The following is a 21,125-nucleotide window of genomic DNA, read 5'->3' on the forward strand; positions in this document are numbered from 1 at the left end:
ATTTTCTTTATGTGTATATATATGTATATGTATATGTATATGTATTGCATTGCATTGCATTGCATTGCATTGTATTTTATTTGTATTGATTGATGAAGTAAGTTTGAAAGTCCCTTACTCCTGAGCACAGCATTGGGATGGGTGTGGAGCTGTGATGTCTAGCAGAACCCAGTCTTCTAGAAGTTCGAGTAGAATATTTCGAGTAGCTCCCCGCTTTATTAATATGCAATATTTGATTATTATTCCTTTTTCATTGATACATTATTTCTATATTTTACAAATTACATTTCATAATTAGCAAAAACATTAAACAAATAATCCTCTCTGGATCCCATCTGTAGTATTTAATATTTAAGTCTATAGATCAGTGGTTCCCAACTATTTTTGAGTTGTGACCCCATTTTAAAGAGACAAAGTGACCTGAGACCCTGATACATTAAAAATAGGCTTTTTAATAGGGTAAACGTAAAAATGTTGAAAATAGATTTTCAGCTTAAAACGATTTAAAACAATGACATTTAAAGCAATGATTGAAATTGTAATTCATTAACAAGCTTAAACATTTGCAATTTCAGTTTTCGTTAATGGCAACCTTGATTCATTCTCAACATTTAATCTGTTTCTTGTTTTGGTTTTCAGTTGAAGAAGGGTTGAAAATCTGCTCTCACAAAGATATTAAAAACAAAGGGGATTAAAACTTGAAATGCAAGCAGGGTGACATTTGGTTGATGTGATTTTTGTTTTCCCTTTTTGAAATTTTCATAGCTCACTATTGCCTGATGATCCCACAGAAAACCATTTGCAACCCCATTTGGGAACCACTGCTATAGATTATACTAGATACAGTTCATTTGAGAATAAGAGGATGAAAATTAATTGTTGGTTTTTCACTACAATTCCATAACTTCAAATAATTGTTCCCAAAGTTTATCTAATCACTTGGAAGGCCATGTGACAAAGTTTAAACAGTTAACAAGTTACTAGTGACTTTAATAGTGGGGAGTGTGGTACCTACTGAGTGACACCATCAGAGAGAGATGACATCTAGCTGCATGGTGGCTCACCTTTCATATCAAGACCTTTGGTGGTGCTCTTCTGTCAGCTGGCTACTTAAACGGCTGTTAGGGAGTGAGGTCTTGCTGTCACCTGATGGCCCATTTCAAGTCTGGCAGGGTTCCTGGCTCGGCCAGAAAAGTGAGACAGTGGCAGTGGCAGTGACAGTGGTGGCCACGGATACATCCCCTTGTCCAGATTGAAGTGTAGGGCATGGTAGCAGGAAGAAAGGGAGACAGCATAAGGCAGCCAGTGGTGTATCAGGTAGCAGGGCCTGGGCAGAGGTTGTACTGGCAAAACAGGTGGGAGAAATGGGCATGTAGCCAGGCCAGCTCCCCTTCCCCTTTGCTGTTGCTTCTCCTTCTATCGCCTTCTTCACTGTGCCTTCTCCCCAGGGTTGCTCATGTAGCCGGGGGGGGGGGGGGCTTGAGGGGCTTCAGCCCTCCCCCCCCCCCCGTGAAATTCTCAGGGTGGTCCACAAGAAAACCTTACATTTAGTATTTAAACTGTTATGTTTATTCATATCATGATCTGCTCACCATGCTCAATATATCCCATATGCATGGGGGTATTGGGATAACGATACAAAAGGTTTGCTAGGGTAGACCCTCTCCCACTCAGACTCAGCCCCCCCCCCCAAAACCAAAATCCCAGCCCCTCCCAAAACAAAATCCTGGCTACGGCCCTGGGCTGGGAGATCCCCAGGCCACTCCTTTTGTCCAATCTTTGCTCTAGGATGGGGAGAGAGGCAACCAAATTGAGATTCCTTCTTCAGCTAGCTGGTGAAATAATATATGATTTTGTAAGTGAGATTATTTTTAAGATGATTCTTTAAAATTCTTCTTGCAGAAAGGGAATTGTCTAAAATACACAATCTATCTGAAAAGAAGCAACTGTTGCTAAAAAAATTGGAATCTAACCAAAAAGAGCTACAAGAAGCTCAGCAACTTGCAGCTACCCAGCCAGGCAGTGTCAGTGGTATGTATGTTATTGTTTCCCGTGCTGTAATCACAGACTTAAACATAAGTATTTATAATTAAGATACTTTACTGCAAAGCAAGGGTATCTCTTTTCTTGTTAATTCTGAATTCTCTCCTCCAGACAAAACATGCTCAATTTTCTAAATTATTCCTCATAACGCTTGCTTTCTCTACACACAGCTTGTTAACATTCTTGTTGAACTGTGCTACCCAAAACAGCACACAGTATTCCAGATAAGGTCTAACCAAAGCATAATAGGGTACTATTACTATTTTCCTTGTTCTGAACATTTTACTCTTATAGGTGGAACTCATAATTGCATTGAATGTTTTGGCTGCCACATCACATTGTTGAGGTTTAGTTTGTAGTCTACTAAGACTTCTAGATCTTGCTCACAGGTACTGCTTTCACACACGTGTCACCCATCCTATATTTCTACATTTCACTTTTTCTGCCTTAAATTGATCTCTGTTGAAATTGATTGTATCAGTTTGGCCCAGCTCTCTGAGATCATTTTGAATTCTGATCCTGCCCTCTAGAGTATTAGCTAAAAGAATGTTGTGGGTGGCAAAGGAACTGGTGCAATAGATCAGTTTTATTTGCATTATCATCAAATATATCTAATTGGACTTTCAAAAGGCAAGCTGTCTGGGTACAAGCCATTGGATTATCAGCCAGTTCTAGAATCTAGAAATGTCCCTCATGTCAAAACAATTTAACACATCCCGTTATAGATTACCCACACGCAAATTGGGTGGTAGATAGAGAGGTGATCATTAAGCATTACTTAGAGACCCTAGATGAATGCTAGTTAATAAGATTTTAATATTCATCTCCTTATTTTAAGAATCTTGTTATTTTTGTGTAGATTTACATCTTGTTATGAAATTTATGTAGCACACAGGCTGGAGGAGTTGTCTGAGCAAAGGAAACAGTTGACTGCAGATTTGGAGGCAACAGTGGATGACATGCAAAATGCATACTGTTATGCCACAGAAAGAGCTGTATTTGTACCACCTTTTGGTAAGTACAGGATAAATTAGTGATGCCATGGAAGGTTGCTTAACTTTTCTTAATGGCATGGCTTGCTCTGGGGAAGACTTATATACATCATGAGTGCACATGGTTGTCTTAGATCTAATGCCAATTCTCTATTTGAGTCATATCCTTCCCTAAGAAATCTCACTCAGCGTTTTTCATTATATGTAGTAATATAATATTTGGCTCATAAGTGATAACAAACTTTCATATTTTTAAATCAAAGTGCATGAGATTTGGTTTAACAAATCATTTTTAATGTATATTTCTGGACAATATTATTTTTGACCATATTTTTCAAGAAATTATGCAGAAACATTTCTGCTTACAGCAAGAGACTTAGATGAGCTCTCCGAGACGAAACAAGATTTGATGGGAAAGTTGGAATCAAATTGGAAGGAGCTACAAGAAGCTCAGCAACTTGCAATTTTACAACCAGGAAGTATCAGTGGTATGTATAACATGGAGTTAAGATCCTGTTTTAATTTTATTTATTATCTGCCTGAGTTTTTCTCAACTTCCATCTAACTTTAAACAAGGCTCACTAAACTGTTTAAAATGTAATTGTTTAAAACCTTTCAAACATCAAGAGTAACAATTAAAAGCAAAGAGAGTGGAGGAATTAGAATTCCAACAATCTTATTAAACATATTCAAAAATGAGGTGAAATAAAAATGCCTGCTGCTTAAAATTGGTAGATATAGGGCTAAGTAAATTATTTCAGGGGTCAATTTCACAGCTGAGATTCTTCCAAAGCAGTGGTCTGGAGTTTGCACTAGACTTCCTCAGGTGCTAGGAGGAAAAAAAGTTTCCTAATCAGTTTTACTAATTACTATAATGTTTATTTATAATGCAATTTCCCCTAAAGGGCAGAGCATCAACTATCACTAGAAATATACATAAAATTTCCCATATCCATTAACTACTACATACCACACAAGCTGAATTGACAAGTACTGGGGGAGTTTAGAATTTAAATTTCTTCTATCTGTTTCAGCTTCTGGAAAACAGCTCTTCCTGCTCTACTTAGCCCATGTTGATAATGGAAAATTCAAACAAACAAAGAAACAAGGGGAGGGGAGGGCAAAAGCAACAAACGTGAAACCAAGGCACAACAACCCACCTAGAATCTATCTGAGTCTTGCTGCAAAAGCCATTTCAGTTTTCTAGGCGAAAGTTTATACAATCCTGTCCTCTAGTGGTCACATGCCTTGATCTGAATCACTACCGTATTTGTATTATTCTTAAAGATAAAAGTTTGCCCCTAAAAAGAGCCCAATAATCATTGTTAATAGATTTGTTGCATTACTAAGAGAATGTTTGTGAAGGCACTGAGGCCTTTATGTGTTCTACAAAAATGCTGGTGTGCTATTGAGTTATTTATGGGTAATACTATATATTTATTACAAAATTATTTTGAATGCAATTATTTCAATCTACACTGGCATTCTGTTATAACAAGATGTACAATAATTCTCTAGATCATAAGCTGCGGGCATTATTTAACCAAAGAAGGGAATTGACTGAGAAACTACAGGCAGCGGTGCATGACATAGAAAAGGAACAGAGGCTTGCTGTAGAAGAAACAGGAATTATGCTGCAATCTGGTAAGAAGAGAATAAAAGATTTTACACAGACAATCTACGTGCATATTGTTTCAGTGCTGGCTCCATAACAGTTTTGATTATTGAGGCTAATTTATTTAAATTTAATTGCTGGAGTTCCTATCATTTTATGAGGACAATCAGATCATAATTTGAATTGATGATAAAATAATTCATTATATAATAATAATAATCATCATCATCACCATCATCTATATATATAAAAATGTTATGTTAATTTTATTTTGGAGTAAACAACCAAGCCAAATCACACCAAATTTGTCCACAAAAGACATAGTCATCCAAAATATGTATTTCAATAAAAAAACAAGAAAAAATAAAGTCCTAATTAGAGGAAGAAGAAGAACTGTTTTTTCCCATTGCTGCCAGTTAGAAGGGTAAGCTCCGCCAACTTTGTCTCCTAGCAATCCACTCAGCCATTTAATGGCGCTCAGGGCCTCTTCAATCAGGACTCTTCCACACTGCCTATAAAATACAGATTATCTGATTTGAACTGGATTATATGGCAGTGTAGATTCAAGGCCCTACCACACACCTATATAACCCTGAATGCCAAGGCAGGATAATCTGCTTTGAACTGGATTATCTTGAGTCCACACTGTCATATAATCCAGTTCAGTTTGAATTTTATACAGTTGTGTAGAAGGGGCCTCATATAATCCTGTTCTAAGCAGATAATATAAGATTATAAATATAATATATAATAATGACTATGGTATAATAATACAGAACAATATAATCTCTAACATCAGGACAGTAAATAAAGAACAACACTCAGAAGACAAGGGAATTCCAGACAGGAAAAAAATCAGGGCCAGCTAACACCTCCCAACAGAGGATTCCCTCAGGCAGGAAGCAGGCAGGCTTTGAAGCTGTAAGGCCATTAAATGCTAATCAAGGTAACTAATTGCAGTATTCATACTTGCTGCACTGAGACAATTCATTGCTATTCGACCTGGCCAAACAAGAATTCCACAAGGTAGGAAGCGACCAGGCTTGCAAGCAGCAAGGCTATTCAGTGCTGTTCAACTTGGCCAACCAAGATTTCCCCTAGATAGAAAACGTTCAGGTTTTGAAGCCACGAGGCTACTCCATCCCATTCAACCTGGCCAAGGAAGGATACCCCTATATAGAAAGTGGCCAGGCTTTGAAGCAGCGAGGCTATTCAGTGCAATTCCAATTGCCCACAGCAACGCGTGACAGGGCACAGCTAGTAATAATAATAATAATTTTATTTCTATCCTGTCCTATCTCCCTGTGGAGACTCGGGGCGGTTTACAACAAACATGCAATGCCATAAAGTGCAGGGAGAAATCAAAACAACCAAAGCAAACATAAATCAAAGAACATATGAAACATCCATATCAAGTGGTAATGGAAACATTATGACAAATTAGACATGCAATAATTAAAATTATGTTTTAACAGTGTCTGTGTGCATATTCCTTCAAGTTGACTGTTGACTTAGGGTGACTCCATGAACTTCATAGGATTTTATTAGGCAGGGAATAGTCTAAGGTGGTTCCATCATGTTCTTCCTCTGAAATATAGCCTGCAGCACATGCTATTCATTAGTGGTCTCCAACCAACAACCAGGGCACACTTTGCTTATAGCAACATAAACCCAGATGGATAGATAGCTGGCAAGATAGGATAGTAAAAACGAAGGAGAGAGGAGTCAATAAATATAACTGCAAAATAACTTTGGACTCCTGCCTCTAAAGCACATAGGAATATAACCCTGTGATTGTGGATTGTTCTGCTGAACATAAGCAAATAATATTGGATTGCTTCACCATGCCATCCCGATTATGACTATTTATAATAAGTAGCAATATTTGGGGTTGTTGTATGTCTTTCAGGCTGTGTGGCCATGTTCCAGAAGTATTCTCTCCTGACGTTTCGCCCACATCTATGGCAGGCATCCTCAGAGGTTGCCTCACAACCTCTGAGGATGCCTGCCATAGATGTGGGCGAAACGTCAGGAGAGAATACTTCTGGAACATGGCCACACAGCCCAAAAGACATACAACAACCCTGTGATCCTGGCCATGAAAGCCTTCGACAACAGTAGCAATATTTCATTCTTATTTCTGGGCTCATCAGCAGGATGGTTACAAAGAACAGTAATTGTATTGCCCTTGTGCTTTTTTTTCATTTTCTCATGTCAGAAGCAACCGGAGTTGCTTCTGGAGTAAGAGAATTGGCCGTCTGCAAGGACGTTGCCCAGGGGACGCCCGGATGTTTTTGATGTTTTACCATCCTTGTGGGAGGCTTCTCTCATGTCCCCGCATGGAGCTGGAGCTGATAGAGGGAGCTCATCCGCGCTCTCCCCAGGTGGGATTCGAACTAGGCAGCCTTCAGGTCAGCAACCCAACCTTCAAGTCACAAGACTTTTATCCCCTAGGCCACCGGAGGCTCCTAGTACAGCCCTTGTGCTGTACTTGTCATATTCTCAGCATGATAGAACTTGATTTATGTGCTGTGTCTTAAATTGTGTGGGGTTCAATGGCAGAGAAAAGGGTGACTTGTTATTTTTGTAAAATAATCCAAGTTTTGAATAGATTATTTAATTTTATGTGACATTCTCATCAACGATGCAATTTGAAGTTCATTCAGAAATCTTTCTCTGCAGGAAAGGAATTGTGTGAGCTGTCTGCAAAGAAGCATGAATTACTGGAACAGATGAAATATAATCAGAACGAGCTACGAGAAGCTCAGGAACGTGTAGCTACACAACGAGGCAGTATTAGTGGTATGAACTGTATGATTTTCATACTTTTCAGTCCAGTTTCAGGTACACTGGCTACATATCTGCTGTTGAAGAGTGTTCCCTTAGATAAAGCAAATGTATTCTTTCAAGCTTTTTGATACTACCTGTGTCTCCCGCTGTTCTGTTTTAAAGGCGACTTAGCATTGTTATGCTAAACAACCACATTAAAAAAAAGAAAGAAGAATTTTTTATAAAGTAGTCAATAGGCACATTGGCTTTTTTATCGTGTCAGAAACAAACATATTGCAAGTCGCTTCTGGTGTGAGAGACTCAGCCGTCTACAGAGAGGTTGCCCAGGGGACACCCGGATGTGTTACCATCCTGCTGGGAGGCTTCTCTCGTCCCTGCATGGGAAGCTAGAACTGACAGACAGGAGCTCACTCCGTCTCACGGATTTGAACTGCCAACCTTTAGGTCAGCAGTTCAGTCAGCACAAGGGTTTAACCCATTATGCCATCGCAGCTTACAGGCACATTGGCTAAAACATAATTTAAAAACTATCCCAAATGACAGAATGATTAAAAAACAATTAAATAATGAACCATTTAAATGTGTCATATTTTTTCTTTAGGATTACTTTATTTGTTTTAGCTAGAAGACTCCATGAAAATTCCCACATAATTATGTTTTTTCCTAGTCAGAATGATAGGGGAGACTATTTTATAGTGCAGCTACTTCAACATACAGTACATCAGAATTTCACTATGGATTTGCCTGGCATTATTTTGTAGAGAGTAAACTACAAGAGATAGTTGAGCAAGGAAAATATTTGAATGAAAAGCTAGAAGAAACATTGCGTGATTTAGTAAAAGTTGAACGCCTTGCTTCAGCGAGAGCACTGGCTGGAAAACCTGAGGGTAAGTAAATACTAAATGGCCTTTAAAATCGATGTTTGTTTTGCTGAGCACTAAATTGAGCACGAAACTGAACACACAACAATTTCTGAGGTCATTAGGTAAAGGTAAAATTTTTCCCCTTGGCATTAAGTCTAGTCGTGTCCAACTCTGGGGGTTGGTGCTCATCTCCATTTCTAAGTCAAAGAGTCGACATTGTCTGTAGAAACCTCCAAGGTCATGTGGCTGGCATGTCTGCATGGAGTGCCGCTATCTTCCCGCCAGAGTGATAGCTATTGAACTGCTCACATTTGCATGATTTCGAACTGTTAAGTTGGCAGAAGCTGGGGCTAACAGTGGGAACTCACCCCGCTCCCTGGATTCGAACTGCAGATCTTTTGGTCAGCAAGTTCAGGAGCTCAGTGGTTTGATCTGCTGCCCCACCGAGGGCTCCACTGAGGCTATTAGACAAAGTAAAAAACAGCTACCTCTCTGTTTTGCCTGGATCAAGAAGGATTGTTTCCTTCTTGCGGTAAACAACTTCTACAGGTTCATACAGTACCAAAGTGGATTTTTGGGTGGAAATCGTGTGGCATCTAGATGTAGATACATGCCAGAGAGGTGTTTTTTTTTTCAAGATACGTATATACTTTAGGAAAAGGCCCTAGAATACACCCATTTCCCAAAGTGTCACAACAGTTGTGGCCTATAATGTCCATTTTACAAAGTTTTCAGAAAGACCTGAAGACATTCTGGCTTTCTCAAGTTGTGTTTTTGAACTCAATCGTTCAATATATTTTCTAGCGACAATTATTTATTGAATTTCAGTATTTGTGAATGTTTGCTTTATTATAAGCTAGCTTTAATTAATAAATACTGGTTATAGCTAATTGTATTGTATTTTAAAATATTATTATGTAACTTTTGTCATGAGATAATTTTTAAAATATTTCTGTCTGCAGAAACAGAATTATATGAGCTATCTGCGAAGAAGCAACTTTTACAGTCATATTTGGATTCCAATTGGGAGGCTCTACAGGAAGCTCAGAATCTTGCTATTACCCAACCAGACAGTATCAGCGGTATACATGCTGTTATTTTTTTGTGCTGCTATCTATTCTTTTAAACATATATACTCTGAATTATGTAAATTTGTTACAACTGAACTGGTAGATAATGCTAAGGAGTCATTCATAAAATAATCTTAGAGATGGAAGGGTCACAAGGCCATATGGTCCAATTTCTTGACATGCAGGAAAGCACAACTAAAACACTTTTGAAAGATGCCCATTCAGATGTAGATAGAGTCTACATCTCAGGCAATTTGTTCTACTGAGAAACAGAAGTTTTACTTGGTGCTTTCTTGTATTTGAATCCATTGATTTGTATTCTAGTCTGTGAAGCAGCAGAAAATATTCTCACTCAATCTATAGAGGATCTCATCACACTAAAGCTTGGATCCACTTTAAATCCACTTTAGGGATTTAAGTAGCCAGACAGGTCCAGAGTCTCACCAAACTACAAACCCCAGAATTCTGCAGGAGGCAGAAAATGGATTTAAAGTGGATTCATGCTCTAGTGTGATGAGGCTCTTAGTGACAAGATAGCTATCATGTCATCACAGTTTTCACTTCTCCAAGCTAAACATACTCTGTAAGACTGCTTCTACACAGCCACACAATCCAGATCAGAATGTGGATTAAAGAAATCCACTTCTACTCCAGAGACTTTTAGCACTCACACAGAACCGTGAAAAAGCTCCTGTGATGTCCACAAAGCCTTATACCAAATTCGTTCAACAGAATGAGATATCTTTTTCTTACCACAGGGAGAGAGGGAGGGAAAAAAGTGTTGGCTTACCTTCCTGAGAGCACCATATTGGTTCCTTTATCTGAACTTTCCAGAGGTTGTGCTGCTTACGAGAGTGCATGTTCCTCCCAGATTTCTGCTCAGCACATCCACACATTGATCAGTTGCAGCATATTTTCACTGATTTTGGAATTTCTCTTTAGTTTTTTTTATCATATCTTTTCCATGTGGATGCCCATTTTCTAGCTACCTCCCCCCTTATAAATCCACATCATCCAGGAGCTGTAGAATTGCCTGCTGTAGACAAGAATACATAGCTACAGTAAGAATCAGATGAAGTAGAATCCCATTCCATCCCAGTTCAAGCATTATTATATTGTTTACTGCAGGCATGCTTCTGTAACCTTATACCAAAAATTTGTGTTTATCAATATGCTGTCAAAAAGCCTGCAGCTAGACAGAGGCCAAATAATAAAAGTGAGCCAGGTAGTCACAGAAAGACTTATAAAAAGGGAATTTCTTTGTCAGAAGCTTTGTTAACTGAGGTTTGCCTGCATTTCAGTTTCCAGATACAAGCAGTCTTTGAGTTACAAACATTTAACTTACAAACAACTCATAGTTAAGAAAAAGGGTGAGACAACAGGAAGTGAGAGAAATCTGCCTCTAGGAAGGGAAATTCGCTCCTGGGAGAGTTATCATGGGGGAAAGGTGTCTCCACTGAAGCTTCATCATCGATCCTTGTTTCCACAACAAGCCAATTTTTTCAAAATCTAATTCTCACAGGGACAAAAAGTGAGGTGAAATCTTCTGAACAGGGGCACAGACAGCAAAACAAACACCACATGGGTGTTAACCCTTCCCTATGCTTTCCAAAGCGCAGTGTGTGTGTGTGTGTGTGTGTGTGTGTGTGTGTGTGTGTGCATAGCTAGAATTATACTTAAAATGTACTTTACTACATAAAAATTCAACTTAAGAGCAAACCTATAGAATCTATTTTGTTTGTAACTTGGGGACTGCTTGTACTTGATCTGTAAATTGTATTGGCATATTCAACATACATTCTAATTGTTTTGAGTCATCCTACCATTTTTTGTAGAAGACAAAGTTCGGGAGCTTGCTGAGGAAAGAAAACAGTTGACTGCAGAGTTGAAGACAACTATGCAAAAACTACAAGAGGTGGAACGCCGTGTTTCTAAAAAGGACCTAATGGAAAGAACCATTGCTGGTAAAACAAGGAGGCACATATGTCATACCTCTAGAGTAGTGGTTCTCAACCTGGGTTCCCCAGATGTTTCTGGCCTACAACTCCCAGAAATCTCAGCCAGTTTACCATTTGTTAGGATTTCTGGGAGTTGAAGGTCAAAAACATCTGGGGACCCCAGGTTGAGAACCACTTCTCTAGAACATTCTGGATGCTGTAAGGCACAACTGATCCATTTATATGCATTCACATATAAGAATTCACAGAACTATAGTTACACCTAAGCAACCTATCCGTACATTTTTGAGTCCTGGAATAAAGGAGAACATAGTGTTAGCAGAGAGGCATGTGATGACTGTTTCTTAATATATTTTTTCACTACCTGGTTATCATAGCCTTTTGTTAGCAAAGGCGTGTATGTGGCCAGATGGAAACTGCTACCAGAGTTGGAAAGAATTCTCAGATGGTGAAATTGTGAAGATTGTTTCATTCATGAATGTGTCCAGCATTGTGCATATCAGTGCCTTTGAAAATAGACCCCACAACACTGCCAGATACATTTGACATTAAAATGTGGTGCCTAATGAAACCATCCTGCAGGTAAAATAATGTATCCTGAAACAAGGAAGGCTGCTTTACCTTTATTTAATAGTTTCTGTTGTCTTGTCTCAGTGTAGCTGCTTTCTACTAGACACGAAATCCTACATATATCACAAAATGAAATAAACAAGAAGAAAAAACCCAATCAGAAAAAGAAGGGCTATAGGATTTTGAACCTTTATTTACATCAAAGGCAGTGTTAAAGCAAAAAACTTATGTAATAAAATTTGATAACTGATTTTTGAATGATTTGCATCGGAGATACACATTGTCTATTTTACCCTTAATATATTTTAAAAAAGAGGCCAATGCAAAGAAGCTGTCAAATATACCTATATTTCTCAAAAGTCTCCATTTAGAGGCCAGTGTCTTCATATGTGTCAGGAACCATAGGTAGGTTTATCTTTGACCAGTGTTATTAAATGTTTCAGAATAAATGGAGATTTAGATAATTTAGATTATTTTGAATGAATTTTTCTAGGCTGCTGACAACATAGATTAAAAAAGATTATTTAGACCATAACCAGGCATTCTCATTTCCTCTGTTAGTGGTTTTTTGCCCTGCCCTAAGATGTGCAGTCTGTGATGGAAGATGAAAAAGTATTTGCCATTTCTAAAAAGAATCCAATTTTAAACATGTTTTTCTTCATTTTGCAAGATTGGATATTTGAAACTGTTTCTTCAAGAACATTTGTTTTCACAGACCGAAAATTATATGACTTATTTGAAAAGAAGCAGCTGTTAAAAGCAAATTTGGAATCTACTTTGAACGAGTTAAAGGAAGCTCAGGCTCTTGAAGCTGCTCAACCAGGCAGTATCCCTGGTAGGTTATGTTCTGGTTACTGATGCTCCCAGCTGCAACCTGAAATATATTTTGTCAGAAGGTGGCTGTGACAAAAGCATTGCAAACTGTAGATGATTGTTTGTCTAATAGTAAACAATGTGCCATACAATAAGTAATTACCATATTATTCCACACAAGGTAACACTAAACAATGGAATTAGAACTATGTGGCCCTACAAATGTTGAATTGCAAAATCAAAGGTCCTCACCAAGTGGCTGTTCTGGTTATATGCCATTGATTATTGCAAACCAGCATCTAGAGGACCATATAATATCCACTCCTGCACCACACCTCTTTCCTTTGGCATAGCTGTAAGGCAAAACTTTCAGTTATGTTGACTGCTGTCTTTCATGGTAATTTGTACAAACTGGTTAATTTCAGATTTTCAGCGATGTTTAATGGAAACTTCATATCACAGTAAATTAAGTTAGGTTGTAACCCTTTACCAATCAAAATACAGTTTTGGGTCTAGACAATATTATAAGTGGATAATGTACATTTTATTTAAATAATCTCAAATAGAATCAGAAATGTCTAATCTCCTTCTGGTCCTGCTGGAGGAGGAGAGACAAAAATGGGGGCTTTTTACATTCAAATATAGCCAAAACCAGGAAGGGTCTTTGCTTTACATACAAAGATATTACAGTTCCAAAGTAAAATGTTGTCAAAAAGGAAAAAAAATTGGAAGATGGGTTTATCACAATATATGTCATAATAGTGTTTTATTGTTTTTCATGGCCTCTGTCTAGAATAGAACTTTCTTAGATGCATGCCTAGCCACAAGTAATTCTAATATATATAATAAATAGGAAGTGAAGAAGGTACTACATAAGTGTCAAACATTAATGTTTCCAGATATTCAATTCATTTTTCCAAACACATCTTTCACCAACACACCAACATTAGTTGTACTTTTGTATGCAGTTTAGTTAATAGATCATATTAATATTTTGTTATGAATTATTCTGAATTTGTTAAATAGCGAAGAAACTGAAGGAACTAGCTCAGAAAAGAGAACGTTTGACTGAAGATCTAGAAAAAACTGTTCAGGATATACAAAAAACAAAGCTTTCTTCTTTAGGAAAAGGTCAAATTGAGAGACCTGCTGGTAAGTACAGAGCACATTATGTTGACTTTTAAAACATGATTAGGATTAAGGTTGTAATTGCTTCAGTGTTCCAAGCCCACTTATTACTCTCATTAGTCTGGTTGTCAGATATTGATGTATTGCCCTGATATTTCTATCATGCCTGGACTGAGTTGCAGTGTCTTCCTTCTCAAACTACAACTGCCCTAGGTGAGATGATGATGATGATAGTAATAATAATAATAATTATTATTAATTATTAATAATATTATTAATATTTTATATTATTAATTATTAATAATAATATTAATTATTTCATATTTCACTCCATCTCCCTAAGTGGACTCAGAGTGGATTACAGTACATATAGCAAACATTCAATGCATTATACAATTGACAAAGACAGACAGTACATAAGCAGAGACAAGGCTTCCCTCTTTTCATCTCTAGCATCCGGTTGTGCTCCACTCGGCATAAGCAGTTGAGGGGAGAAAAGAAAGGGCCTGAGGATATTAGGAATTGTGGGAGTTGAAGTCCAAAACACCTGGATGGCCGAAGTTTGCCCATGGCTGATCTAGAATGTAGTTTGTTGTCAATCTTCATTAACAGAAGTAGCATTCCTGCAAAAGCATAACAGAACATTTTTTTTACATACAAGCTCTCCAGCAGTGGTGATCAATGTGGGATTAATCAAGTTCATTTTGTGCTTCAAAATGATTTCAGGGGTTATTAAAGATGCATTTTTGTGTTTTATCAGAAAATTTACTAAGAAGACCCAGAGAAGACTTGGTACTTCCTATGGCAGTTTTTCCTTGGACCTATGGAGCCCATGTTAAAACCTGTGCTTTAACCAATCTTAGTGGGGCTTGAAAATATGTATTAGAGACTTAAATCAAGTTGTCTTCCAACACAACCAAAACAATTTAATGTAGATTATTTCTTACAATCTAGAATCTTGTCAAAAGAAGAAACACATATTTTTTTTAAAAAAACTGCCAGCTTTAAAATATTTTTTTCTTTTAAGCAACTTTTTAAGCAATAAAGACATAAAACAATATCCTCAAGAAATGCTTTAAAATTCCTTTTGCAGAAAGAGAATTATATGAACTATCACAAAAGAAACAGATGTTATTGGAAAATCTAAAAGAATTACAAGAAGCTCAAGCTTTGGCAGCTACCCAGCCTGGCATTGTTGGTGGTATGTATGGTGATTTATTGTTTCAGTTAAATGTTTAATACTTAATCTTAGAACTAAGATGCTTTAATTGCCAAGGCCAATTTGTGGGTATATACAATTTTCATTCCAAATTAAAATTTGTGAAAGTTGGATCTGCCCAAATAAAAAAGCTGTTTGGATGAAGCGTTTCTCAGCTCCCTGATAGACATGTGGCAGGGAATTCAAGCATCTTGGTAAGCCAAGTTCAACACAGATAAGTCTTTTGTGTCAGTAATCTACATTATTTGCTGGGAATGCTGACATGAATAAACTGAAAAGCATGGTGAAAGACTTAGTAAACACAGTAGTACAGTCCAGCTTTATAGAGTTCTACAAAGAAACAAGCCAAAATAAGCCAAAAATGTGCCCCAGAAGTAACCAGAGATTGAATCTGTTTGACCTCTGAGTTTTCTAGTCTATTTTCAGTTTCAAGTATTGGGTTGGTGGGGATGATGATGTTAAGAAGGAAATGTTTGAGATCATTTTTGCACCTGGGGGCTCAGGGCTTGGGGACTGCAAAAACTGCTAATTGAAATCAAATCATTTCAGATAATATTGAATATTAACAGCAGGGTTTATTTAGTGTCATTATTTCAAATAAAATTAATATCTTAATGAATTTGTCTAAACTCATTTTACAGAAGAAAAACGAAAGGAGCTAGCTGGGCAGAAAAAACGATTAGCTGCAGATCTAGAGGCAACTATGCATGATATACAAAAAGCACAGCGTGCTTCAGAAATGCCTGAAACACTAATAGATAGGGGTAAGTTGAGAATAAAAAACTTTTATTTTAAAATAGACTATATGTAATGTAAATATTCATAGCTGGCTTTCTGTCTGCTATATTTTGTTAAATAGATAAAGGCCTCTCCTGTGCTACCCATGGGGCCTAAAATCATGGGTGAATGTCCCCCAGTGTGTTTGTATGTCCCTCCAAAGCAGTGGTTCTCAACCTGGGGTCCCCAGATGTTTTTGGCCTATAACTTTCAGATATCCCAGCCAGTTTACCATCTGTTAGGATTTCTGGGAGTTGAAGACCAAAAACATCTGGGGATCATAGGTTGAGAACCACTGCTCCAAAGTATCCTGGAGGTGCTGATGTGGTCCTAGCCTCCCACAATTGCCTACCCTGGTATAAATAATAAAGTTAGATAGTGTTTTTGTTGTTTATTCATTCAGTCACTTCCGACTCTTCGAGACCTCATGGACCAGCCCACGCCAGAGCTCCCTGTCGGCCGTTGCCACCTCCAGTTCCTTCAAGGTCAAGCCAGTCACTTCAAGGATACCATCCATCCATCCATTTTGCCCTTGGTCAGCCCCTCTTCCTTTTTTCCTTCCTTTTCCCCCAGCATCATTATCTTCTCCAAGCTTACCTTTCTTCTCATTATGTGGCCAAAGTACTTTATCTTTGCCTCTAATATCCTTCCAGTGAGCAGTCGGGCATTATTTCTTGGAGTATGGACTGGTTTGATCTTCTTGCTGTCCAAGGCACTCTCAGAATTTTCCTTCAACACCACAGTTCAAAAGCGTCTAGTATCTTCCTTTGCTCAGCCTTCCTTATGGTCCAGCTCTCGCATCCATAGGTTACTACGGGGAATACCACTGCTATAACTATGCGGACCTTCGTTACCAATGTGATGTCTCTGCTCTTCACTATTTTATAAAGATTGGTAATTGCTCTCCTCCCAAGAAGCAAACGTTTTCTGATTTCCTGGCTGCAGTCTGCGTCTGCAGTAATCTTTGTGCCTAGAAATACAGCCTGTCACTGCCTCCATGTTTTCTCCCTCTATTTGCCAGTTATCAATCAGTCTAGATAGTAGTGTCTACTGAAATTCTCTCTCTTGATGCTGTTGTGTTGAGAACACTGAATCTGATATGTATTCATGGGTCTGGTATCTTCTCACTGCATCCCGATTCATCCTGGAGTTTACTGACACTCATTCTGTCTTTATGAAGTTGTAATTGCAGTCCCAATGCCTACAGGTTAAGACATTGATTTCCTTTGTAAAGTTACTTTATGTTCTGAGAATAAATTAAGTTTTTTTCTTGTCTACAACAACTGATAAGGAAGCAATTATTATTGTAAATTTTAAAATTCTGGCTATTTTTTTTGCTGGGTATTTCTGGCATTTGTCACTGAGTGATTGTAGAACATTTAATTTTGCAGAAAAGGAATTACATGAACTGTTGGAGAAGAAATACCTGCTACTAGAAAATTTGGCATCCAGTCGGAAAGAGCTACAGGAAGCTCAAGCACTTGCAGATGCCCAGCCAGGCAGTGTCAGTGGTATGTATGCTATCATTCTTTATGCTGTCAATTGACTTGGATGTGCATTTTCTTCAGTTTAATTCAATTTTTTACCCATGCTATTTTTATTCACACAAATAGACTATGATGTATCATGTCAATAACAGCCATGCTCTGCATCTTAAAATGACACATTTATTTTATATGTGATTTTAAAATATTTGCATCCGATATTGTCATTCCAAGGAAGCTATTGTGTTAGCAGTTCTGGGAGCAGCTAATAGTAGTTGAAAATAATGAAGCTATCAATTGAAAATGAAATAAATATGAAAAATAAAACAACCAAGCTAAGTAAGGAATATAATTGGACAACAACATCAGCAATCCAAAAGACCAAGCTGTAAAAGGATAAAACCTTTTGGACAACAAAAAGGGTAGTATCAGGAAGACAAACAGCATCAGTGATTTATCCAACCACAAACACATCCATGAACATTCAGATTTTCAGTAGGTATCTGAAAATATTGTTGAGGTTAGATAGCCCTTTTATTAATTATTATGATAAGGCTTTAATCTGTTTAGGATTTGTAACAAATACCACTTTAATTGGACAGAATTGAACAGATAACTACTGCAGAGCAAGCAGGCTGAGATATTGTACATCAGTTCATATTCCTTGACAATGTTTATAAGTATTTCCACATAGAACACGACTGTATTGCAGTGGATCAACAAGATGCGCTAAGTGTGAATATTAAAAAATTATAAATAATAAACAGGAGTCACAGTGTTGTATTTAGAGTATAATATTTTATTTTGTAGATCATAAATTACAGGTGCTAGCTGAGCAAAGAAAACAACTGACCAAAGAATTAAAAGCAACTGTGCGCGATATACAAGAAATACAACGCCATGCTTCACAAAGAGCTCCACCTAAAAGACCCAGTCGTGAGTAGTGATGGGAAGAATGTCTAAAAATATTGCTCAAAAATAGCTGAAAAACATGTTTATTCGGTCTTTAGAAATGCTAATGAGAAGATTCCTCGACTGGTGAATTTTTGCATTAGTGCAAGAAACAGCATTTTCTGTGCAAAATTTCTGTGTTATTATTTTCTGCACAGAAACCCCTGTGCAAAAATACCACTTGTGAATTTTGTACTGAATCCTGGACTGTGCATCTTCAGGGACTATTATAGCAAAAAGAAAAATGCTAGAATCACTCATTTCTTCCTTTGAGAAGAAAAGTGGAAAAAAATTACATACCAAGTAATGAGTAAAAGTAGATGGACTTGAGCTTCCTATTTCTTTTTTAAAAACTACAGTGTAAACCCAATTGTTGGCATCAGCCTTGATGCTTTCTAGAGAGAGGAAGGATATTGGCACTTAGTACATTGGGCCCTTGATATCTGCTGCAGTTTGGTTCCTGACCCCCCTTCCCCCATGGATATAAAAATAGATGGATGCTTAAGTCCCATTATTTGCAATGGCATAGTAAAAAGGTATCCCTTATATAAAAGAGAAAAATCAACCTTTGCTTTTTTGGATTTTTAAAAACTATTTTAAAGCCATGGATTCAGAATCTGTGGATTTTTTAAAAAAATCCAGAAATGCTGAAGAACAATCCAGAAATCCTGAAGATGCCATATCAGCATTTTATCATAATTATGCTAGGTATTTGTTCCCATGTTCTCTGACTCTCAAAACATCTAGGGAGAAATGTTGCCCTGATTTGATTTCCTTTTGAAAAAGAAATGGCTCATATTATTTTTATAATGTTGGATTTATTTACAAATATGCAACTGGAAGTAGGGAAACTGAGTGGTCTGGTATTTTGTTTTCAGCCACCACGACTTGCTGTGAGATTCATTTGGATTTGCTATGTAGTTGTATGAGTGAGCAATATGGACATTTGAAAGCATTATTCAATACATTATTTTAAAAATGCCTATTTTCAGGAGAATTGTTTGAACTATCTGAGAAGAAACAACTCTTGATAGAAAGTTTGGAATCCAAGCAGAAGGAATTACAAGAAGCTCAAGCTCTTGAAGCTTCCCAACCAGGCTCTATCGGTGGTATGAGTACAGTGATTTTTCATGCTTTCAGATGCAATTTTAATTTGCTTTCAGTAGGGTCTAGTCTAAATATGACAAAATATGGATCCATCCCATAATGCTAACTACACTTCTTAACTGTTATGTTTAAAATATATTAATATTTTATTCAAATTATTTTGTAGAAAGTAAGCTGCAGGAGCTATCTGAGCAAAAAAGACGATTGGCTGTAAGTCTAGAAGCAACTGTGCATGACATACGAGAAATACAGTGTCGTACTTCACAACCAGTTATTCCTGAAAAGCCCACGGGTGAGTGAAAAACATTATAAGATAACATAACCAAACTTTGAAAAGAAAAAAATAATAATATTTGAGCTTCTTTTTAAGAAATAATTTTAATATATTCTGATGTATAGAAAAGGACTTCCATAAACTATCTGAATGGAAACAACTTTTATTGGAACATATGGAATCGAATCTTAAAGAGCTACAAGAAGCTCGAGCTCTTGCAGCTACTGAACCCAGCAGAATCACTGGTATGTACATGCTGATTTCTAATGTTTATTTTGCGCAAGCAATGTTAGAATCTTGCAGTTTCGACTGAGATTAAGTATAAATTTAGGATCACTATCCAGCATGTTAAGATTAGAGTTTGCTGCTATAAACTAGCAGGTCAAATAAAATTGAACAAATAGATGACTTATATAGAATGAATTAAAAAAAAGGGAAGCCAACATAAACCTCTTACAGAAATTAAGAAAACTGTGTGCATGGTTAATGATAACAGTATAGAATAAATATGTGATCGGAGGGAGGGGTGAGGTGTGGGCTACACAGGTGGCTTTAATATTTAAAAATTAATTAAATGTTATTTTGTAAAAGGATGCATATAAGAAGACATATGTCAACAGCATGTTGAATGAGAGTGGAATGTATCATACAACATATGTACAACTGTTAAAGCTGTTATGTATAACACACTGATATTTAGTAGAACTGTACAAAATAAAATATATCGTCACATTAGTAAGAAGAAGAAAAAAGTCTTTATCAGAGATGCCTCTTATGTTCTGACCAGAGCTTGAAAAAGCAATTGCCCAAAAAGTAACTTTTCCAAGCCCTGGTTCTGACACGCATGCTAGGGAAAAACAGCAGCTGTGGGATTATCTTACATGATATTAATTTCAGATTAGCTGGACTGTTGTTCAGAGCAAATGAAACTGTATAGGCAGTATTACTTATGTACAGACTTAAATTCATGGATGAGAAAAATTAAGACTTTTCTTTAAGGATCAGAGTAAAGTAGATTTAGAATGTGGTAATCTAAATCTGTCCTCCATTTGGTCCCAAGAAGAGATAGCAACAAAGAAAATAGATTTTACTAAAAGAGCAGATGATAGCTAATGAGACTAACAAGATTGGCAGAGCAATTAGACCTTATTATTGTCTACAAATCTTTTCAGAAGAATATTTCTCTAGTCATTTTGGAGTGAAATACTGATTAGGACAGGCATTGAGGTAATGATCACTTGAACAATAGAACATTAATCTGAAAATACATTTTAAATTACTATAAAATATAATTGAATAAAAAATGGGAAAAAACATAAAATGGTATGTGGCATGCTCTCAGGTACATGAAAATAGGACTGCAACCAAAGTCTGGATCCAACCAGTAATATTATTTATGTGGTGATTTCAGAAATGTGGAACCTAACTAATATTAAGTAATAATTGAGCTTGTTTGAAATGTATTAAATCA

At 37.0% G+C, this 21,125-nt stretch overlaps 1 protein-coding gene across 13 annotated transcripts in view; it reads left to right on the plus strand.

The window, feature by feature from the left end:
* The window catches only part of ccdc7 (coiled-coil domain containing 7), a 141,671-nt gene that overhangs the window by 75,791 nt on the left and 44,755 nt on the right, over positions 1-21,125 (plus strand). For 11 of the 13 annotated variants that reach the window (XR_010007239.1, XM_062984369.1, XM_062984378.1 and 8 more), the window contains 17 exons: positions 1,903-2,031; positions 2,932-3,057; positions 3,404-3,523; positions 4,554-4,679; positions 7,333-7,452; positions 8,202-8,327; positions 9,266-9,385; positions 11,209-11,337; positions 12,617-12,736; positions 13,741-13,866; positions 14,936-15,043; positions 15,703-15,825; positions 17,230-17,349; positions 18,133-18,258; positions 19,266-19,382; positions 19,547-19,672; positions 19,780-19,899. Coding sequence is in view for 12 of the 13 variants with exons in the window: in XM_062984369.1 (XP_062840439.1) it covers positions 1,903-2,031; positions 2,932-3,057; positions 3,404-3,523; positions 4,554-4,679; positions 7,333-7,452; positions 8,202-8,327; positions 9,266-9,385; positions 11,209-11,337; positions 12,617-12,736; positions 13,741-13,866; positions 14,936-15,043; positions 15,703-15,825; positions 17,230-17,349; positions 18,133-18,258; positions 19,266-19,382; positions 19,547-19,672; positions 19,780-19,899 (2,082 nt within the window). In the remaining variant the exon portion in view is untranslated. The remainder of the gene's footprint in view (positions 1-1,902; positions 2,032-2,931; positions 3,058-3,403; positions 3,524-4,553; positions 4,680-7,332; positions 7,453-8,201; positions 8,328-9,265; positions 9,386-11,208; positions 11,338-12,616; positions 12,737-13,740; positions 13,867-14,935; positions 15,044-15,702; positions 15,826-17,229; positions 17,350-18,132; positions 18,259-19,265; positions 19,383-19,546; positions 19,673-19,779; positions 19,900-21,125) is intronic. The other 2 variants (XM_062984374.1, XM_062984377.1) reach the window with 2 other exon arrangements.

This window comes from Anolis carolinensis, chromosome 6, assembly GCF_035594765.1.
Source record: "Anolis carolinensis isolate JA03-04 chromosome 6, rAnoCar3.1.pri, whole genome shotgun sequence".
In the NCBI taxonomy this organism is placed as follows: Eukaryota; Metazoa; Chordata; class Lepidosauria; order Squamata; family Dactyloidae; genus Anolis; species Anolis carolinensis.